This window comes from Odocoileus virginianus, chromosome 21 (genome assembly GCF_023699985.2).
Source record: "Odocoileus virginianus isolate 20LAN1187 ecotype Illinois chromosome 21, Ovbor_1.2, whole genome shotgun sequence".
In the NCBI taxonomy this organism is placed as follows: Eukaryota; Metazoa; Chordata; class Mammalia; order Artiodactyla; family Cervidae; genus Odocoileus; species Odocoileus virginianus.
Genome location: NC_069694.1, coordinates 43,651,556 through 43,665,632, shown reverse-complemented (window position 1 = coordinate 43,665,632; position 14,077 = coordinate 43,651,556). Strand labels below are relative to the sequence as shown.

The 14,077-nt window shown below is 36.7% G+C and overlaps 1 protein-coding gene across 1 annotated transcript; it reads right to left on the bottom strand.

Moving 5' to 3' along the window:
* Window positions 1–4,329: 4,329 nt before the first annotated feature.
* On the bottom strand, window positions 4,330–13,446 carry GIMD1 (GIMAP family P-loop NTPase domain containing 1). Its single transcript, XM_020901176.2, has 2 exons — window positions 13,054–13,446; window positions 4,330–4,698 (listed from the first exon to the last, which is right to left on the bottom strand). Exons 1-2 carry the CDS (start codon window positions 13,444–13,446, stop codon window positions 4,438–4,440), a joined length of 654 nt encoding a protein of 217 aa, XP_020756835.2. The 3' UTR covers window positions 4,330–4,437.
* Window positions 13,447–14,077: the final 631 nt, after the last annotated feature.

Below are 14,077 nucleotides of genomic sequence, written 5' to 3'. Positions count from 1 at the left end.
AGTTTATCCGGTGGTACACATGTGCTCTCATCCAAAAAAGCCAGTCAGCTTTAGGCGGCGCAGCAGCCAGGCGTCTGCTTCAGTGTCTTGCTATTGTTATGTTTTAACAACCCCAGTACCAACTAACAGTCATTTCCCTACATCCACTGTGTTGATTATCACGAGGAGCTAGAGTTGCTATTGCAGAGTGGTTCATGGAGGACCATACGTGGAATTAGTGCCTCTGGGATACTACGCTAGAATGCAGGTCTTTAGGAAAATGCACTAACTAGAAAGATGAGGGAAGATGAGAGAAAAGAAAACAGTGGTGAGGAATGGACCATCTAATATTTGTGTATTAAGTGAAAGAATGTAAACAATTGCTCAATGTAAATGGTAATAAGGGACTTTTGAAATATAAGGGGTGATCTGTAAGGGGAAATCCTGAGTTAAATAATTAGGGAAATCTAGCAAGAAGTGGAAAGGAAAAGCATTCCGAAGACTTCTTCCATAGGAAAAATTAGGTTAAGATAAAAGGATAGGGAGGAAATGGAAGTGCTCTAAAGGTCTTTAAATAAGTTGAGGGGATAATGCACTGGGAATAGCGTTCTTAGGGAAATAGTTCTTACTTTGTTACCAAACAGTGGTAGAGAAGTAAGTACTTGATTCTGAATTCAGAGACAAAGAATTCTTAATGGATACAAATTAGAGTAGAACTTCGTATTGAGAGGAAAAACTGAATAGCAACTTTATCAAATGGGCAAAACTAAGGAAAAGAAAAATGTAAGAAATTCAGTAATATTAAAATAATAAATGTAAGATGGAGAAACATCTTGTATGCTGGATAGGAGCAATCATTGCAAAATGTCATTTTTAATATTACAAAATCATTTGTCATAGATACACTGAAAAATAAGTTTTTTGAAATTAAAATGAGATCTAAAATACATATAAATGAATGACTGGGAGAGTCAGAAAATATGTTGAGAAAAGAACAAGGGAAACTTGCCCTCATAGATATCAAAGAAGGATATAAAAGTCATTTGAATTAAGTCATTATGGTTTTGATAGTATTGTATATCAAATAGATAATGGAAAATAATTAAGAATCTAGAATAGATCTAGAAATAAAGGAGATACATATTTATATATCTATATACCCATTGGTAACCCATCTACATGGAAATGAATCTAAAACTGTTTTGTAGCATGTACATAGAAATGTATGACTAAAGAAAATTCACATTGGCTAAAGTTACCATAACCAAAACTGAAGGACAAATAATAGAATTGAAAAAAATTACAACATGAAAGACTGGGCCAATATCTGTAATATATGTAGAGTTCTTCCTACTTACCAAGCAAGAAATGTTAAAGGAAACATATTCAGTGACACTTGATGATAAGAAAGAATCATCAAGATAGGTATAGGAACTACTAGAATGGAAATTTATTGTGAGAGAGAAAGATTGGGCTCAACTCTGAATACAACATGGGCAGGTGGGAATTTATAGCCAAGGAACAGGCTGGGAAATTACCAAGAGGGAAATCCTGAAGACAAGGAAGGGTCAGAGTGTGTCTGGGTAAACCCACCCAACAGAATCTTTGCTGAAGATAGACCAGGGTGATTAGAAAAGGACCCTGATCAGATATTGTGGGTAGATTTTGATAACTGACTTATTGGCAAGGTTCTTACCAAAATTAAGTTAGGCACAGAGGGGCCTAGAAGGTTCAGGAGCCTGACTAAAGTTTTTGTCAAGCAAAGAAACTGTGCGAAGTGATCGAATAGAAAATGACAAAAAGGACAAATAATGTGAAGAGGCAGTTCATAGAAGGGTAAATGACAACATGCTTATAAAAATGCTCTAATTAGTAGTCTGGAACATGCAAATTAAGGTAAACGGTAAGCAAGGTATGATTTTCTTTACCAAGATCATGTGTAAGATAATAACACTGATGACCTGCATATAGGAAAAGGGTTCTCAAATGCTTTTGAAAATTAAGTTTGTTGCAACATTTATGAATAGGAACTGTATAAGATATATTTAAAAAGATATATTAAAGTGCATATATACTACAGCCTAAATCTCACTCTCAGGAATATAACTTACAGAAGAGAAATCAGTATTAAATATGTACAGGAACATGTTGGAGCATGACTTGCATGGCAAAAAACTGGAATGCATATAAATGGAGGAATAGTTACATAAGTTTGTTACACATGCTCCCAGAAGTGTACATCCTGCTATGCAGCCTTTAAAAACAGTGAGTTTAAGCTACATTTTGGAGTTGCAAGAATTTATATGAGGTGATGTTAAAAAAAAAAAAATCGTATACTATGAAATTTTTTTAAAAACCCTATATTTGTTTATGTGTATGTGCATACTGTACGTATGTGATTATCTGGCCATGCAGAAAATGTAGTGTATACCATGCTTTTTGCTGACCTGTCTGTCATGGCTGATTTGCTTGAAAAGGAGGAGAGGTAAAAGTTAACTGAAAAAAGCAAAATATAAGATTGCTAAAGAAAAGTCAAATATATAATATCACATTCAGGGATTTATGTAAGACATGTATGTATATGTACATATGTATATACAAATTAAACTAATTCAGGGAAGAACATCACAGAGGTCTTCCTCTTTGAAACTAGAAGACACAGCAACACTCCAGCCTCAGAGATCTTGAATCCTTAATGATTCTCCACCACGTATCTTTCCTGAGACTAACAAGTGTTTGTGTGCTATGAAGAGTTATTTGACATCACATGCATGAGGAGTATCAAGGACTTTGAACATCAGTTTTCCACTCTCTTCTTCACGAATCGCTGTAGTTTCAGCTTCTCGGCCTCAAATCTGTTTCTCTGTCAGTGAGCCACCAACCCCTGGGGAGGTGTCGATTTTTGCTTAAATTCCAAACTCAGCCTGATTGTTGATGCTCCCACTTCACAATCCTGGACCCACAACGATAGAAGAGGATCATGCAGAGAAATAGAGATGTTGTTTCAAGTTGGAACTTGTATTATTCTTTCTCCTGGAAGCACTTTATAGATTTGTGTTAGAAGTTCAGATAATATTAAATATTAAGTACATTTTTGAGGACTAGTCTGAGAGAATAACCACCAGCTGTAATCTTGTTTTTAATGGAAAATAAAGTATAATGCATACTAAAAAAAGCCATTTACAAATTAATTTTATGAAAACAAGCTGTAAATTGGAGACTATATTAGGAAAGAATCTTGTAAATGATAATACTCGTGCAAATGATAAACCCGGAGGTGATCTGATTTTGACTTGTTGATGGATTTGACTGTTGTGATTAACTTGAATTAATTTCCTTTGATCTTTACTGCTGTCTTTGAGATTATCCTGAAGCTTTCTCCCTATCCAGGTTGACCAACCTTCCAAGGCAGACTGGTAGCCTCTTTTTCAGTCAAAGCTTTATCTGTATTTGGTTAAGAGTTATTTCCATTATTTGTGCTGCAGGATTTGGCTCTGAGCTTTTACCTACATTTCCAAACCTAAATAGGAACCAGGGATTATATGAAAGTGGAAAAGCAAAGTTAACATTTATTGAGCATCTACTATGTGCTAAGTTGTTTCATGATTATAGTATATATGAAGTAGGTATCTCACATGAGGAATAGGCCTTCACAAGTGTAAGTTTTTAGCATCAAGTAAGCAGTGGAGCAAGGTTTGAAAATTTGTATCGTTATACATCTCTTTTATTCAAATATAGCATATGTAGTATACAGTTCATAAGTCAGAAGTGTTGTTGTTGAATTTTCGCAATAGGAACACACACTGTGAAACCAGCTTCCAGGTCAAGAAACAGAACATTACCGGAATCTCAGAAGCCACCCCAGTGCTTGCTTTCACTCACTCTCCCACCTCCTCCCCACAAGGGCAATTGACTTCCTTGTGATTCTGACATCAAAATAGTTTAATTTACATTAGTTTTGACTCTTTGAAATTTATACAAATTGAATCATAGAGTATATACTCTTTCATGTGTGGCTTCTTTCTTTCAACATTACATTTGGATAATTCATTGATCTTGTTACATGCAGTTTAGTTTGCTCATTCTCCTTACTGCATAATATTTCACAGTGTGAATATACCACAGTTTGATTATCCACTCTACCATTAGTGGATATTTGGGTAATTTCCAGTTTTTAGCTATTAAGGTAGTACTGCTATGAACATTCTTGTACATACATATCTTTTAGGGCACAGATGTATACATTTCTTTTGGACATATAGAATTATCGTGTCATAGGGTTTGCCTTAGGAATCTTATTTTTAATTGCTAAACAGTTTTCCAAAGTGGTTATATCAATGTACATGCTCACTGGCAGCATACGGAAATTCTGATGGTCCACATTCATGCTCACAAAGGCACATTGGAATCCAGGTGGCTGACTCTAAAACCCAAAGCCCTTTTCCTTTCACCTAAATCTTACTTAAAGGTAAGTACTTGGTAACAATTTTCTTTTACAAATTCTATTATTCTTTCTAAGATTTTTAGTCTTTGTTCACTAAGCGAGTTTCCTTTTCTATACTGGAAAATATACCTACCCTGAATAGAATTTAGTAGCGTTAGCAGTGTATCAGAGGCCTCACGTAAGTATTCATCTTCATTGAACCCAGCCTCTTCTATTTTTTCTGCATGGGTGAAAAGAATGGCAGTGTAATTCATCCAAGCATGGCCCAGAAGTTCCTGAAAGAGAGGAGGTAAGTGGCTATTTGCCTTTTGCTGTATTTCTCAACGATGAGCAGAAGAGTTATGGGTTAACACAGACAGTAAACAGACCTGTACCTCATTATGTTTCTAAAACTGAAATATTTAATGGGAAGTGATGATGGAGTCAAATAATGTAAGCAAATGCAGAGAGATGGGTGGGCTTTCTTTTAAAAAAGGCTTAAGTTCTCCATTTTATTTTGTTGTAATTTATGTAAATACAGCTTCAAAACTGCATATTATCAGTGCTCCAGGATTTAATTACCTTTACAACATTCAGCAGTCGTACATACTTGCCTGTCAACCTGAATCTGTTAGAACCACTGAAATCCTTTAAGTCAGAGGACCTTGCTCAGGAGAATGTCTTATCTTTTTCTGTAGGAATATTGTATTATCATCACTAAAAGCATTTCCTGAGAATTTATAGTTACATAATCTGGTTACCATCTATTGATGAATCAGATGACATGTAACGAAAATGCCATCAAAGTACAGTTTGTCATTTGGAACAAATACAAAATACTACTGTGATTCACATCCTCTTCACATACATAGAATCAAGCACAATTTTATGGGTGACTTCCTCTAATGTGGGTGAAAAATATTGAATACTGGTATTCCTTTGTTTAGTAATATGTAGAAGTTGGTTATGTAATAAATCCTTATTTGATTAGTAAAAAGCTGACGTAAAGTAGAAGTAATAGCATGTGGCAGATCTTTAACACAGTATGAAAGGCATATAGAAATAACCATTTAACTTTTGTGAATATTTGCAAAGTTATATGAAATCATGACAATGCAACAGTAAAGTTCACTCCATTCCAAACACTCCCATTACAAAAATATTTCCAAAGCTGCTACTATAATAGCAAGAGAAATATCAAATACTTAGGGATAATTTAATAACAAATATCCAGAACCTCTAAAATTAAAAGAAGGGAAACAACTAATATTTAGTGCCAGATACTATGCTAAAGCTTTACCTCTTTTGAAGTTCAGTGTGATGATTTGTGGGAGATACAGTTATGATATGAACAAACGGATGCACAGAGGTTGAGTAAAAACCTATAGAGAGCTATATCAGATTAATGCAAACTAGATTATAAAAGTACTGGAAAATTGAAAGATAGTTTGGGAAACTATTTTAAATAAGTATGAGTCATATAATATTGAACAACTGGAAAAAAATGAAAGGAAACAGGTGAAACAAAAAGGAAGGAAGGGAGGAAGGAAAGAAGAATTGGGATATGCAAATCTAGTATGAAAATATAAGAACTGTGGAACAATATATTTAAAAATTAAAAACATCTCAAGACCATAGTTACCAGTTATAACTCCTAATACAGTCTTTTATCAGAGTTATTTATTTTCACATTCATCTCTATAACTTGACCATGACTTCTTAGAAGGAAAGTCTGTGTCTTCCTGTATCAATCAAAACCTCTAATACACTGTACACTCTCAATAAATATGTCGGATTAACGTGGAATTTAGACCCTCACCATCATCTTAAATAGAAGGTTCAGGGTTTTATTTATTGACTTTGGTACCTCAATTTTGAAGTTTAATCTTTGGGACACAAAATTGTAGTTTCCTGTGAAACTTCTCTTTTCTACTCTAGTTCATTATTACAGATGCGCATGTAGTCTGCACTTTCTATTTTGTATTCAGAGAGACTGTCTCAAGGTATGGGTCCCCAAATTTTCCTCATCAGTCTGTGTACACCATAGAATAATTGTATGCTTCTGGTTCTCCTAAAAATGCCCTGCTTCAAGAAAATCCTCAGACGTGTCAAGATCAGCACATCAGAGAATAATTATTTTAACAGGAAGATTCTAACTTTACAAAAGAGTTTTGCAGAGAGAGACTTTAATTGGCATATTTTATGTGCCTTTTAAAGGCAGATTGGCAAAACTTACCCCAACCTTTGCATAACATAGCTCTTGTGTAAATCAAAGTATATGTGCAATGTCAACATCACATTTTAGCTAATAGTGACGTAGCAAAATTAGCAGACCTTAGAGTTTTTAGTGTATTCTGTGCACTGTAACACATCTCTTGTGGGTGAGAAGTCAAAGAATTGGAAAATGAATAAACCATACTCTGGACTGAATTGTAACGTCTTTCTCCAAATTGATATGTTGAAGACTTAAGCTCCAGTCCCTCCAAAGGATTATTGCAGATGCAGTTAATTAAGATAAATTCATTAGGGTGGGACTTTAATCCAATATGTCTTTATAAAACAGAACTTTGGGCAAAAACATGAGTACTGGGAGAACACCAGTTAAGCATAAAGTCAGCCATTCATAAGCCAAGGAGAGAATCCTTGGACACATCCCTCTCTCTCAACCCTCAGAATAATCTCACCTGCTGACATCTATTTCAGACATCTAGCCTCCAGAACTGACAGGCAATAAATCTCTGTTGCTTAAGCTGCAGAGTTGGTGGTATTTTTATTGCAACCCAAGAAAATTAACCCAAATGGTGGAAAAATCAGTGACATGCTAAATATAACAGATTTAGTTTCTGAGAATAAGATTTCTGGGCCATTTACACCAGAATCACTTAGGGTACTTGCTAAAAGTGCATCAAAATCTTCAGGGATGGAACCTGGGGATGTGAATTTTTAAAAGCTCTCTGGAGGATTTATTCCTTCTGCAAATACTTACTGAGAGGTCTACTTTGTTCTGAGGACAAGGAACAGTACAAAACAGATGCATTTCCTGCTTGTATATGATGGAAATTCTTGTTTACTAACTAAACTTAGGTCTAAGAAAGAGGGACACATAGGGAAAAAATACATTTAATTTGTTGTCCTCGCAAGTGTTGTGATAGAAAATATATTGGTGCTACAGAGGCAGACATTTAGCCTAATTTTGGATGGGGGGGTAATGTGGGGGTAAAGGGAGGGATCAGAAAATGTATCTGGCGTGTGATGATGCCTTGAGCATAGAAATTAGCAAGGAATTTCTCAGGCGATAAAGACATACCAAGTAAAGAAAGTGATTGAGCATTACTGGGAATTGTATAGTACTGGGATTTTACTTTTAACAAGTACAACTATTGATCTTTCATCATTCTTGTCTCTAGAAGTTTCTGAAATTTAGAGCCAGGCTTTATATTCCCCAGTGCATTATTGATGTGTTCATATTGAAATGTTTAATATAAGTTAATAAATAGCTACTACCCTTAAGCTCCCTTGAGTGCTACTGCCAGAACTATTCTCTGGGTATTGGTTGATGCATGGGCTATATTTGTTATTAAATATTTATACAACATCACCATAATATGAATTAATGTTAAATAAACTGTTTGGCTCAAGTGGTTCTCTCCTGAATTTTATATTATAACATAGAACTCTCCTCTTGCTTGGTTAGTGCTTATTGCATTAAATGGTGTAACATTCACAGTGTGTCTTGGTTCCTGGCTTTCTATATTGTAACATGAACATGCCCACCCCCTCCTTTGTTTCCACCAGACGTTTGCTGTACTTTAAGCCATAATATCATTCAGGAAAATGAGTTAAAGCATCTAAGGATAATAGATTTGTTAGCCTGACACCACTTATGAGCCCATGTGTTCAGCCACTGGAAAGTTTTTACATGTTGGTAATTATTTATGAAAAGATGCTCATGTCCTAAACTGTGAGAGAAATTGCACTTTTGAATTACTGCCAAAAAATAGAAGAAAATGGTTGATTTAGCTTATATTCTTTAAATTGATTTTTGGCCAGAAAATAGTTGAATATTTGAAAGTAGTGTCACTTGGTGTATAGTCATCATGTTAGGGGCCAAACGTGTTCTCTACGGACCCAAAGAATAATCACGGTTGATTGATACCTCACATAAAAATCCGAAAGAAAGATAAGTTAATGTAAGTTATCTGGTGTTAACAATTTAAATATAATACTAAGCTAGATGGAAAATTTATAATCAATCATGAATTGTTTGATTTCAAAGCGCTAATGGGTATGAGTCCATCTAGTCCTTTTGGGACAACTAGTTAGGATATAAACTTTGTTTTCCAGGAATTGTGTTCATTTTCCCAGGACCTCACCAGCCCTGCCCCATTTGTTTGTGGTTGATGAAATCATAGCATCTGGTCTTTTTAGGGGGAAACTTTAAAAAAAGCCAACTATTACATCAACTGAGAAAAAAAAATTATCATGGTTCAGGAAGACAATAAGGACCATTCTTTATGTTATTCCCTTATTCTCTTCCCACTTAGAACACCACATTTTCTTCTTAGAGAGCCAAAGCTGAATGATAAGCCTTGTTAGATCAGATTTAGATCAGATTTAGAGAATAGTCAATCTTAGAGACCACCTGTCAAAATTGCCTTATTTTATAGATGAGGATATTAAGGCCTTGTGATATTAAATGGCTTGGCCAAAGCCACATTGCTGATTACTGGCAGACTTGGGCCCATAACAGAGGTTCCCTGACTGCCAGGCCCCTGTCCTTCCCACTAAATTGAGACTTCTCAGTTTAACATTACTAAGCCAGTGGATTTTTTTCCCATGTTTTTTTCCCCATAAATTAATAAGGAAGTTCTTATATATCAGGGCTATGTAAGTTTGATTTCACTCTCTTTCCTGAAGCCTATCAAAATAATTCCAAAGAAGGCTACAAATAATATATCCCAATTTTAGGGTAAAACAAATACTAGCAAAAATGTTATAGTGATCATAGGTAACGTTTACTGTGCACTTGACATGTGGTAGTGTTTGAATTAATTTACCATTATGTTAATATGACATTCATTCCAAAAGTAACCCAGAAAACTATTATCTTTTCCAATTTATCACTGAAAAGATTGAAGTTTAGAGAAGTTATTTGCCCAAGGTAACAAAGCAAGTAACTAAGTAGGAAATTGAACATAGGGATAACGTACTGCAAGACCCAGGCTCTTAATAATGTGTTGCTTATATCTAGTTCATTTGAGTAAGTTACTCATCACAGTCTAGATAGTGATGATGACAAAACAATTAAATAGTAGTGGCAATTTACAAACCTACTATGAACCTGCGATAGTTCAGGCATGATGCCAAGCACATAGCATTTATTAAATACAGCCTTCAGAATTCTTTAACATAGGTAAATTATCCCCATTTTATAAATGAGGAACTGAAGCCAAGAAAGTTTTGTTAAGTAACATCTATAGTCATGTACCTAGAACTGTAACAGACATATTTCAACTGAATTCTGTGGAACAGCTAAGCCCATGATCTCTGTTCAGTATGTGCAGGTCTTGTATTGGTCTTTCTAAACCCCATCTGTGTACACCCATCTATAACATCAACAGTCAAGTTGCTCATTCGAAATCAAAATACTTGCTTGAAACTTGATTGTATACAGTAATAATACAAACATGATACCATGATTGTGGAAAGAATGTAATCAATTGCTGGATTCCATTCCTAGTGCAGTTTGACTGTGTGCTAGCACTTTCCTTAAGGAGACTTTATTATATATGCTGTGTGCTTAGTCACTCAGTCATGTCCAACTCTTTGCCAGTGGACTGTGGCCCGCCAGGTTCCTCTGTCCGTGGGGATTCCCCGGGCAAGAATACTGGAGTGGGTTGCCATGCCCTCCTCCAGGCGCTATTCCCAACCCAGGGATCGAACCCAGGTCTCCGCATTGCAGGCGGATTCTTTACCATCTGAGCCACCACAGTACCCATTATAATATGCTCTGATCTATTATTGGGGGATTTTTTTAAATTCAAATGATAACATTCAGATGAATCATTCCCTTTTTCCCCGTTTTGGGGAGACAGTTCACTAACATCTCTACTGTTTTGCTGTAGGTTAAGGAAGGCCTGACATAAAGAGAAAAGGATCATTTGAGGAACTGTTTCAGTTGTCACAACTGGCAGCTTATAACCCCTCTATAAAATACTAAAGCAGAAATTGAGAGATATTTAAAGAGACAACAGGGCGGTGCGGGAAAAGGAGAGGTCACTTCTCTGGCGCTGGCCTTGAAGACTCCTTCCAGGGAGGGCATCAGTGCCCCCAGAAAGGGGGAAAGGCAGAGGGGAAGGCAGATGTTCTGTTCCTCATTTTGCATGAGCCAGGGAGAAAAAGAAATCCAGGGTGTGTCTGGAAGCAGAGGACCTTAACCACTCCTTGCTCCTTCCTAACAGCTGTGGGTCCTGTTGAATATTCAGACATCCTGCAGCTGCTCCCGATCTGTGAGCACATCCAGATGGCTGCCACTAGTATCTGAGGCACCTTCAGGAAGAAGATCATAAACAGCCAGCCTGTGCTTAGGCAGTCTTCACCCAGAGATCAAGGTGGAAGCCCGGAATAGAACTGCAGTGCCTCCCAGGGGTCATGACCCTGCTGAGGATTACTAAATCTCTCCTTGGAAAAAGGTTACTTACTCTTGAAAAATTGTTCTGGATCTGAGTTTTTCCCTCGCGCATCTTCTCCCTGCCTTCAACTCCTGAATTGGACACTGACTTAAGGAAGGGAGCCACAAGAAGTGAAGGCTGTGCGTATGCCAAATACCATTTAAAAGGGTCAGAGACACATATGAAACAAATTCACTTGTATAAAAAAATTAGGGCATTACTTGTATCCTAAAACTGGAAAAATCTATTTTCAAAATGTATGTCTCTTAAAATGTCTTTTTTTGGATCAGCAGAAAGAAAAATCTGGAGACATACGGAGAGAGTCAGGTTAGTTTTTGAGAAATAATTATCCATTTACAGAGTTTACTGGATTACATCCACCTATAGCTTAAGTTAAATGTCTATTTAATAGCAGCTTTAAGTGAATTTTTTAAGCTGCTTAAAAATTATACTGACAGTATGACTCCAGGGCCCCGCTTTTGATTTCTACCAGAAATATTGTTTGAAATGCCAGCTTTAATAGGTTAGAGGAGGTTCATGGGCTTTCTTAGATTTCACATTGTTTCTTAATTGCAATCATCTTCTTTGCTTTTGTACAGAATGTTCTTGGTTTTTCAGGAGTTGAATGATGATTATTTTTTATACTCTTGTCACCCTAATTTTTTCCACTAGTTTTTTGGATTACACATATGCCTTTTTTTTTTTTTCTTAAAGAAAACGTGTGTCTGTCATTTAGAACAATCTTATGTCTTTACTAGTTAAAGGAAAATATCTTTCTTTAAAGCAAAGTATACTATCTTTCTAAGTGTAACAAATTCTACATCAACATAATCAGAGATTGGACCAGAAATAGCGTAGCATTCATTCAAATTCATTTTGATTGACAATGTCTACTCTCTATTCTCCATGTAGTTTACTTTGGAACTTCTAGTAGAGATGAGATCTTTAGTTAGGTCAATTAATGAGGCTACTGAGTAATACTAGTCAAGTTCAGCAGTTAAATTTGGTTGGTCCTAGACTGGAGAATGAAGAAATTGTGTAAATGAACAAACGGATGAACCATTAGGGAAAAGTGGCATATGTTAATTTTATTCACCCTGAGGTCCCTGTGATCTCATGGCTGTCATGGATCAGTTACTCACCATACAGATAAGGCAAGCAAAGCTTCTACAATTCCTGATTTCTCTCCTATAAATAAAGTATAAATCTCCCCTAAATGTTTGCCATGGTGTAGGTCTCACTGAGGAGTTATACATTGCCCTGCTTTGGCACTTAATGTATTGTCATTTACTTGTTTATCTATTTGTCTCTTCTAGACTGTGAGTGTTTTGAGGGCGGGGCTCATATTATCACTCACCAATCATCAAACTCTGCTAGTACTCAATACAGTGTTCAATGACTGAATCAGAGTGACCACCCCACCCCCACATTTATGGCTAACTATAAGAGGTTGTCCCTTGTTGAAAGAATGCAAGTCAGTATTTTAGTTCAGTGGTTCTAAACTTGACTATTTTAGAGAAATATATGGAAAGTTTATGCAAATACAGATAGGCAAGCTCTACTCTTGAGATTCTGTTTCACTAAGGCTTGGATGAATCTACATTTTTCACAAACAGCTCAGCTGATTCCAAGGCAGATAATCTGAGACCACATAGACAATCAAATTCTCAGTTCTTAGGAGTTTGAGATTTAGTTAACCTAAGTTCAGTATCTCATTTTTGTTTTGTTTTCTTTTATATAATAAGAAGTCATTTCCCAGTTATAAAATGACTGACTGAATTCCTCAAAAGGAATTTGTAAAAATGACTCTTGTGGGAGAATCAAGTAATTTTTACCAGTTTTTTCCTATGTGACCAGCACCTGTTTTAAACTACTTGTTTAAAATATCTCTTTTAACCAGTTTTTCATAGTTTGTTCCTATTAAGGTGATGCCATTCAAAATGGGAATAATGTCACTGGTGTGACTGCTCTTTGCATTACCTGGATCATTTGGACTGGGGAAGATTCTTCCTGTCCACAAAGAGGCACGTCTGCTCTCTGGACCAGCAGTGCAAGGTGCAGACCCTCCTGCCCAAAGTGATGTGCCAGGGCCTCCCTGACCTCCTGTCTCACGTGCTTCTTGCTCAGCCTGCTGTGCGGGTAACCTGGCGTGTCCAACACCTGGACCTGCAGAGTCACCTCTTGCCCCCCTCGACGCATGAAGCTGTGGAAGTGACAGCTGCGGCCCAGACTACAATCTTTGGTCACAGAGCATGGAGCAAAGCTGCTGTGGAAGTCAGTGCTTCCCAGAATAATGTTCCCAGCAGAACTTTTTCCACTTTGAGTCATGCCAAAGAGGGCCAAGTTGATGGTCATCTTGTTGGAGTTCATCATGGCTCTGGGTAAACAAAAGCTCAGTGTAAGCAGTCAGGCATCTCCCCTCAGCCAATGTAAGGCTTTTTAACTGGCCTAGAGCACCCCAAGTATTGCCTCTGATTTGCTCTCCCCTCCTCCTTCGTGTCTAAAGCATGGAGGAGCACACCACTGAAGCAGAGAGTCCCCCCCCCACCAGTGACAGAGGAAAAGTGGAAATAATATTAGTAGTTTATACTTGGAGAGGAGAGAGAAATCAAATACAGATAAGGAAAGGGGGAGGAAGCAATAATTGTAGGAAAATGAGGGAAAAAAATTACATGAAGATGGTGTAAGCCATGTTTTGGAGAACTGTGTTAACTTATCAATGTGATAGGTGAGTTGGTTTAATAATGGGTGCTAAGGTCATTCAGTTCAGGAACAAAGATAGCAGCAATATTTGAAAATGATTCACTCTTGGTGAAGAAGTGGAAACCACAGTGGAAGAAATGGCCCTTCTTGCATTTTAAACAATGTTCTGCCTCTCCCCACTCCCTGCCTCCCCACCCCTTGAATATACAAGTGGCATCTGCAAAAAATCATCTTTCCTGACTTCCTGAGTGCTTCTCTCCTATGAAACATGAATGATATTAAAGGAGGACTTCTGTTTCTG

Excerpts from the sequence above, each read along its gene's own strand:
- GIMD1 (XM_020901176.2), bottom strand. The coding sequence starts at position 13,446 with ATGATGAACTCCAACAAGATGACCATCAACTTGGCCCTCTTTGGCATG. Across the intron at positions 4,699-13,053 it reads CCCCAGTCCAAATGATCCAG|GAACTTCTGGGCCATGCTTG; the intron begins GTAATGCAAAGA and ends CCTCTCTTTCAG.